The sequence below is a fragment of the Oncorhynchus clarkii genome, chromosome 16 (assembly GCF_045791955.1).
Source record: "Oncorhynchus clarkii lewisi isolate Uvic-CL-2024 chromosome 16, UVic_Ocla_1.0, whole genome shotgun sequence".
Taxonomy (NCBI): Eukaryota; Metazoa; Chordata; class Actinopteri; order Salmoniformes; family Salmonidae; genus Oncorhynchus; species Oncorhynchus clarkii.
Genome location: NC_092162.1, coordinates 16,477,431 through 16,486,656, shown reverse-complemented (window position 1 = coordinate 16,486,656; position 9,226 = coordinate 16,477,431). Strand labels below are relative to the sequence as shown.

The following is a 9,226-nucleotide window of genomic DNA, read 5'->3' as shown; positions in this document are numbered from 1 at the left end:
TCACACCGGTTACACTAGCTTGATAGTTAGTGACACCATGTGCTAGCTAGCACACAGTGTCACCCCTGTCTGCTGTGTACCGGAGTCCTCCTTAGGACTAGCTGGCTAAGCTAGCACACAGTGTCCTTCACTCCTGCCTGCCGAACACCTGCCCTTAGCATCATTAACAGAAAACAGTTTCCGACAGGCCACAGTCTAACGGTGTATGGCTAGCTACCGTTGTGGCCCCGCCCATTAACGTCCCCTACTGTACTGGACCGTCCCCGCTTCCCGCTTGGCCTATCTTATACATTTATCAAAATAAGTATGAAGAGAGGTTGCTGCAGGTGCAGGAATGCCCACATGCAAGAACGCCCCGAATTGCAGGTCGCAATTGCACCCTTCTCACAAGCCCACTACTTTCCTTTCGACACACCCACTTGCCCATACTCCAGTTGCCATATTGGGATGCAGCTACCCCCTTCTCGTTCTTTTGGCAGCAAAGAAACAGGCCTGCGTGCAGTACATTAACATTTAATAGAACGTTCAATTGAACGGCAACGGTGCTGTACTGAACAACCATTTAAAAAACTGAGCGGTGTTGGGTTGTGGCTTCAAAATGCACCTCTGCGCTTTAAATACATCAGTCATTGCTTCAAGTCACATCCTCGCACACCCACCGAACAGAGCAGACATGCCTCAAAGTCTGTTCGAAAGAATGTACAAGGACATTTTGGGGAAACATGGCGTTCAGTTTCAAGCCGTTTCACAACATAGCAAACGTTCAAGCGAAATGAACGCTCTTCAGTAGCTAGCTAGGTTGTGATGGAAAATGTCGTCTGAAGAGAAAGCCTTGAATTGTACATCTTGTCTCATACAATCATTGATTCCTGTAGGTGCTGGGTAGAGATGATCATGACCCCCTCCTCAGACCTTTTGACAGAACGCCCAGAATATGTTCTATAAGTTAAGATAGGAGATGGTGCCAGTCACATGCAGGAACCAAACGCTAATTATGAATTCATTATGAATAATGAATAAGCTAAATCATGCAAATATAACTTCTGTGAAAGCAGTAAATAAGAGAAGTAACGGGACTGCCCCGGGAGAGCTCCAGACTGACGTGTACTATGGTGCATTAAGTTTGTTGGAACCTCTCCAGCTTGCTGATAATAAAGAATGATTCATTTAATATTGACTTCAGGTGTCCCTGATGGTAATTTCCATGACATTAACATACATTTTAGATAACCCTAACCCTTTTCCTAACCTTAACCTAATTCTCCTAACCTGCTACATTAATGTTCCTAACCTGCTGCTTAAGTTCTACTAACCTGCGACGAAAAGTTAATTCTGCCGTTAATTTGACAAAAGCTGGATCTCTTCTAGCCATGACCAACTAAGTTAGCAACTGTCGTATTTCCGATTTTCAGCTTCTGCATTCAAAATAAAAGCTGCCAAAATACTTTTCCCACAAAAATAGGTTATTGCATTTATTGAGACAACTTATGGAAATGCAATGAAATTACAAGTATCCAGGTAATACTATTTTCATCCACTTTAGCTATTGAAATAATATGAATATGTAGCAATGTCCCACATTTTGTAGGCCTCTGGTGTGTGACTGTTGTGTGACTTTCTTCCACAACTTTGAGTCTATTTGTATTCCAATTCTGACCAAAAATAAGCATATTGACAATAAGTTCTTCAATCATATTTAAAAATGGCAAATGAGGCAGCTATCAGTTTCTGTCTGTCTTCTGGCAAGCTTTTCATTTTCCTCCCCCATCTTCTTGAGTTCACAGAAGGTGGGGTGGTCCTGGAGTGAAAACTGAAAATGCCCCTTCTTTCCAGAGAGTTCCACTACAGCCTATAGGGATAGGGAAGTGGAGGGGGGAGGGGATATGTACCCTTAGCAGCTGATACTAGCTGATCTAAAAATAGTGCAGGTCCTAGTAGATAGGCTGCTAACTATTCTGAGTAGGCTACTTGCTTTCTCAGTCAACTTCAAAAGAACCATAAATGTCCAGGAGCATATTATCTCCATAGAATCAACAAAGTACCAACAAGATGGCCATGTTACCAAAAAACCTTCCCAGACCAGAGGAGTGGTATGTATTGCTAAGAAGCAGTTTTCTAATTTGACAGACTAGGTTTATACACTAGCGCTGTAAAATGAAGTTTCCAGGTCTCTTACCCCATGTGCTTTTAGTCAGTCGGTAGATCCCTTGTAAATTGGGCATATAATGCAAATGAAAATACATTTTGTTACATTATAATAAAATGGTATTAATGATTAGTCTGTTAACATATGCAATATAACAATATTTTAATGATGATTTGTTTGTTTTTATCGATAGTCAAGGAGCACAGACTCTATGGTATGACAAGAAGAAATATGTGGCCATTAACTTCATGGTGCAAAACCCCAAGGATGTTGAGGTTGATATTCAGGATACCTATATAGTTTTAAGGTGAGTTTGATCAATTTGTAACCCTAAAGTATGTGATCGAGCAAGTTATGTTAGTCTAAATAGTGTCTAAATTGTGTGTGTGTGTGTCTATGTATGTGTGAATGTGCATGTGTGTGATTTTACAAACAGGCCTGTGTTATCTCTCTATAATGACTTGTACATTGCTATTATAAATAGTATATGTTCTTATTGTAAAGTGTTGCGTTATAGCCTACGTTTAATGACATTGTATGTCTCTGTGGATTTGTGTCTATGACAGTTGCAAAGACGTTGATGACAACAACATGTACAATCACATTTACTTCTACGACAAAGTCATGAAATTCGTAAGGACTTTTTTTTCTCATATCAAAGTTAATTTGCTCCTCACAACTAACATAGAAAACACTATGCTTCAGTATTCAGCACTGTAATGTATTAAAAACCAGATATAAGTTACAGAGCATTATGGATACTGTAGTACATCACTGTGTATTTCTCTAACAGGACTCTCAAGTGAAAATCTATGATCGCAGTATCCACATCTTGATCAGGAAGGTTAAAGAAAATGTAGCATGGCCTCGCCTTCAGAAAGATGCCAATCTCAAGGTACTGAAACATTTGGTCTTCCGCTGAGAATAGTTAAGAGCAATGTAAGGGTGGACAAATGCTTCATGTGTTGAAGGTAGACTCAGCAATATGACATCATCATTAACAGTGGGGCGACAAAGACAATTTGTGCCCAACCCTTGGGGCATGCTCACACTGGAAAGAGACAATTGTCTTGGCTGATTCAAATGATTTTATTGCTGACTTCTGAAAACAGAAAGTCACCATGCGATGCTATGAAGCCGTCATATTACAGAGTCTCTCTTCGACCAGAAAGAATGTCTATCAACATGTTCCCTCTCTTCCATCATTATTATGTCCCCTGTAGCCAAATTGGATGGCTGTAGACTTCGAAAACTGGAGAGACTGGGCGAACGAAGAGGATGAGGGAATGGCGGAGTACGAACAATATGTGGAAGTAAGTGTAACTCTGCCAAATAGGCTTATGTCTATGTTTGAAGGTTTGCACATCTTACGGAGTGTGACTTTAATTCATGGTTTTCCATTTCAGATGATTCAGGATATAGGGAGCAAGAAAGGAGCGCCACCTGCGATGGATGATCTTGATGATCTGGTTAGTACAGCAAGAATATACCTCCAACTCACCTAAAAGCATTTTCCAACAGTCCTTATTAGGGGCATATTTATTGGCCTACCTCTCACTTGTCTTTGTCAGCAAGTAAAGCGAGTTGATAAAATGAGTTGAATCTTTTCACAGAGTGATTGAACATTTCTGAAGAGAGCCTTTCTCTGCATTGGACGTGGTGGACGTGGTGGTCGGTCAAAGCCATGTCGATGGACTTTGTGTATTTCGTGATGATGGTTTGCTATGAATGTGATGTGAATGAATGCTGTGTATTGCTAAATGTGTTTTCACTGGTGATGTTTTCTGTGTAATTTATCATGTTTTATTGAATGTGTTATTTATTAAATCAACTGAAGCAGGGGAATCATGCAACCCCAAAATCTGAGGGGGTACAAAGACAAAGAACAGGATGGCTGGGGGGTGGTGGCCATATGTTGGAGAATTGTGCATATTTCAAACATCTGAAATAGATTTTCCCTGCTATCTAGAGCCATATTCATTTTTCTTAATTCTTTGTAAAAAATATATGTCTATTTTTCCTGCATATCTAAGCTAAAATCTGGGTAAAAGATTGAAAGAAATGAGAGTCTTATTCAGTACATTTACAGTTATTGCTTATTTTTATAGTCTACCAACTTTTCCTGCAGGCATGCCTATAGGCATGCAGATAGTTAGACAAGCTAGCTACTTGATTGATAGCTTGAAATGGCCTCTTGGTAGTTAGTTGGGAGATTGGGAACCTATCTGGGCTAGCTAAAGCCAACTCTATAATATTGCTTAGTGATTACCTTTTACTGCAGTGGGCTAAATCAGGGTCACACAGAGTATTTCTGGGTAGTCTTAAACAAATCTACTTTGAAATAAAAGTATACACCTCACACAAATGGTTATGAGCTTAAAAAATGAAAACACCTGTTCCATGTCAGATATTGAGTTGACATGTGTACATTTTTTAGTTTGCATCCCAATACTGCACTTTATATACATCACAGAAGACTGAAATATAACAAAATGGTTTGACATAGAAACACCAGATTTTTGGTATTATTTAAAAATAAATTAAAAGGTTTAGTAATTATAAAATTCAAAAAAATATTAACATTCCACCCATGTGGCCACTAGAGAACGCTTTGGTCATTCAACTGCAGAAAAGGGTCGACAAACAGGGCAGATCTAAGAGGGCACGTGCCCCTGTGCCCCCTATGTGCATGACGCCTCTGAAATGAAATCTTGTTTATACTTAACTGTTATGTAATAATCTAGTATATTGAAGCTTGAAATGTAACAGCCACATCACACCCTATAGGCCAAACAGTACATTAATTAATTGACTTAATCAATGAAATCTATATTTGAAAGGCAAACCTTTTGGATAAAAGCTGTGCACTATGAACTTTTGTATACTGCTAAAACTGATTTTAATTTTTTCTTGCTCAAAACAACGTTTTTCTGTACATAAGTTACAAAATAATTCTCTAAAGAGGGTGAATTCTCATTGCAGAAACAATAAATATTGGGGCAGATCATCAATTTGGTCCACACTGATTTTTTTCAGTGTGTTAAAAAAATACTGGTCACCAAATAATTTGGCCAGGTAAAACATTTTTGAACACACATTTCATGATCTGACGGTAGCCTACCTTTTGGGCTTTACATGGGAGATGTGTCATTTATTTCACGAGTCTAGGTCGATTTTTAAGCGTTTGCCACGAAGAGTCGTTTGGGAGCCAAATGAGCCTCTCTTTTATTTGAATGGAGCCAAAACAGCCAGCTCACCGAAAAGACTTGGAATGCCCATCACACCTAATACCAGTAGGGGGCATCGTGGCACCCTTATGGTGTGCACTCTGAAAATGTTATTTTATGGACATAACATACATATCAAGGGCTAATAACACATCCAATGCTAATTGTATTAATAGCCAGACATTGTTGGGTAAGTCATCTGTTTTACATATTGTAACGCTATATGGGCCACCATGTTTGAGTGGATATACACTTTTTAACTAAAGACACTAGACAAGCAAGAACAAATCAATCATTCTTGTGATTGAAAAGCAGCCCATTCCATAACAGACATTTAGATTGCTGTTTGAATTTTTATTCATTTCCGATACATTCAGAGCCTTGTTTTGAAAAAGCTCAATCGTTTAATCAATGTCTCATTAGGACACCATCTAAACTGATTACAGTCCCCTATTGCATAGCTTTGAGTGGGATCAAAAACAAGTATTAGTGAGGTACTCAAATCAAACTTTATTTGTCACATGCGCCGAATACAACAGGTGAAATGCTTACTTGCAAGCCTTTAACCAACAATGAAGCTCAATAGGGTTCAGAAAGAATGACCAAATCAATTACAGTAATGAATCAAATGTAACACAATAACGAGGCTATATACATTGTGTACCGAGTCAATGTGAGGGGGTACAGGTTAGTCAAGGAAATGTGTACATGTAGGTAGGGGTAAAGTGACTAATTGTAGATAATAAACAACGAGTAGCAGCATACTTTGAAAAAGGGACGACACTTTCGGAGTCTCTCTTTTCCCAATTAGCCGACAACGACTGTTCAGAATCCATGGCTACATTGCACTAATCTTACGGGCATACAGGTCATTCATTGCGGCTGTTAAAGAATGGTAAAAAAAAATGTCCAAGCGAACAAAACAGCGACCCTCTGTCTGTGTATTTTACCTTTATTTAACTAGGCAAGTCAGTTAAGAACAAATTCTTATTTTCAATGACATCCTAGGAACAGTGACTGCCTTATTCAGGGGCAGAATGACAGATTTTTTACCTTGTCAGCTCGGGGATTCAATCTTGCAACATTTCGGTTACTAGTTCAACGTTCTAACCACTAGGATACCTGCCGCCCCATCTATGCTGTTTGGTCAAAAAGAGTATGACATTGTAGCATTGAATGTATGGGAAGCCAGCCAGCATTTGGCCTCCCTTGATATTTAAAAATAAATAAATAATAGCCAATCAGCGTCGAGCTAAACTGAGCGAGCTCAGCTGTGAATGGTCCTGGCACACCAAAAAAAAAAGTGGAAAGGAAAGTCAGCTTGGATTTGGCTTCACACCAATCACACTAGTCACCTACCTACTCCACCACTACTAGTCACCTACCTGTTCCCTGCTACTCCCCCTATGAACATTCCCTCCAGTCTTTCCTCTGCCTCCACCCCAACGGACATGTATTTATTAATTACTGCTACAGTTGTTATGATGTATATATTTCTATTTCTATTGTTTTTTTTAATGACCATTTTCACTATTTTTTTTCAATTACTCCTGCATGTTGGAGCTCCGAGCCTGCAACCTTGTACATGTGACTGTTAAATACTCTGAATCCCTGAATTGACAGAAAACTAGAATTGTTGCATCTCGTTGTGCTGTTATCCTCCGGTGGCAATCTTGTAAAATCGTCCCTTTTCTAAATTAGCCATGGATGGAGATAGGGATTCTGACATGTGGTTTGACTTCATTCTCAGTATTGGCCAATGATTATAACGGAGATTCTGATCCAACCATAAATGCATACACTGTGCTCCTTGCCTGAGAAGATGGACTTTCGATATGTAGCTAGATGTAGTAGGCTAATGTTAAGTAGCTGGCTTATCGTTGCCCATTAGAGGAAGTTAGGCTAGAGAGCAAGTATTTTAGCCAGGTATCCTAGGAAAACTAAAACTACAAGTGTGTACTTTATGACGGAGCCATAGACTGTTTAAGCAACATGAAGGAGGCGGATGGCATTGGCGTTTCTCTACAAGTAGGGTGAGTGAACATGTTTTTTTTTGTTGCACCTACGGACGCATGAACACACACACACACACACACACACACACACACACACACACACACACACACACATAAATCAGTACCATGGATAGCCTCATCATATTTAGCTTACATTGATTGGACTAAATAGTTTTGGTATATTTTAGTTGTCACTGTATTAGACTACGCATAGGTGATTAAAACAATGCAATTGTCACGATACATAGGTTGTAATTTGGCTTTTTTTCCGTTGCTTTGCTTCCCTGGTGATTTTACCCACACACTGCTACAGTCTGTTTCCAAAATGTTATTCAGTTGCCTAAGATTGTACTATGATTTGCTATCCACGTTATCCAACGTTTGATCAAATACTGGGTGTAGTACTACATTATATAGCCTCTGTTTTAAGTCATTTTTGTGTGCTGACCAGGTGTGGTCAGACCTGCCCCACTGGGCACAAAATGTCTAGTTTTGATGTACATTTGGTTGAGTTGTCAACTAACATGAATTCAGTGTGAAATAAACCAAAAATGTCACCATGTCATACGATTTAGTGTAAAGGTCGGGTGAAAAAAATACAAAATTCCTTTGACTTTTTATAAATCCAATTAGTTTTCCACGTTGATTCAGCATCATCGCATAGATTGTTTTTTTAAATAACGCGGAAAGAATGTTGATTCATCCAGTTTTTGCCCAGTTGGACAGGTATCAATATAACACTCAACACTCATTAAAGCTTAACTACTACTTTACTTACTATTACTTTACTTACTATTCCTTATTATTACAGGTATCAATATAACACTCATTAAAGCTTAACTACTACTTTACTTACTATTACTTTACTTACTATTCCTTATTATTACAGGTATCAATATAACACTCATTAAAGCTTTACTTTACTATTACAGGTATCAATATAGCATTTATTAAATCCTTGCTTCCATAAGCCTTTCAGTAACACACCAGTCACCATAGTGGTAAGCCTGGATCATTAGCTGCCCTATCGCTACCATGAGCAACACCTAGTACAGGTATCAACAGTTATGTCACTGCTATAGAACTTATGACTCTGATTTGATCCTGTTTTGAGTTATGCATTAGCTAACCTCACATCATGGGGCTGTTTTTATAGACTTTGGGCATTATGAGATTTCCAATGATGTAATACACTAGTCTAAATAAGGCTTTGATCCGCATTAGATCATGTTCAACAAGCTTACATTTTAGTCATTTAGCAGATGCACTTATCCAGAGCGACTTACAGTGAGTGCGTACTTTGTCATACTGGTCCCCCGTGGGAATCAAACCCACAACCCTGGCGTTACAAACACCATGATCTGCCAGCTGAGCCACATGGGACCTGTAGAAGCTGTAGAAGTTATGCAGTGCCTCCACTGTACCTCTGGCAAGGCAGGCTTCAACGTATTACTGCAACAGAACATTCCCTTGTAGTTATCTTATTCAGCTCACACGTAGGATAAAAATCTCAACAGAAATGGAATAGAAGATGATACAGGACTGTAACCTTTTGGTGATGTTAAAGAGTCAATGCTGGACTTGTAGCACCCACTGTAAGACATTTGCATTGAAGACAACTGTTTGTCATCTAAGGTAAGGATGTTCTAAGGATGTTCTCTCCATCTCATTATGTCCTTCTTCCCTCGGTCTCTGTAATAAAACACCACAGAGTCTCTGGTTTTGAGAAGTCCCCTTTAACTGTACATGGAGGCACTAGGACCAAGGAAACACCATCACTCTCCTTTTCCTCCCTCTCTCTCTCTCTCTCTCTCTCTCTCTCTCTCTCTCTCTCTCTC

At 39.2% G+C, this 9,226-nt stretch overlaps 1 protein-coding gene across 1 annotated transcript; it reads left to right on the top strand.

Annotated features, from left to right (window-relative positions):
- Nucleotides 1-356: 356 nt before the first annotated feature.
- Nucleotides 357-5,195, top strand: LOC139367473 (putative protein PTGES3L). The gene is made up of 7 exons (XM_071105690.1): nucleotides 357-2,090; nucleotides 2,340-2,453; nucleotides 2,713-2,779; nucleotides 2,940-3,041; nucleotides 3,370-3,459; nucleotides 3,553-3,615; nucleotides 3,760-5,195. Exons 1-7 carry the CDS (start codon nucleotides 2,050-2,052, stop codon nucleotides 3,766-3,768), a joined length of 486 nt encoding a protein of 161 aa, XP_070961791.1. The 5' UTR covers nucleotides 357-2,049; the 3' UTR covers nucleotides 3,769-5,195.
- Nucleotides 5,196-9,226: the final 4,031 nt, after the last annotated feature.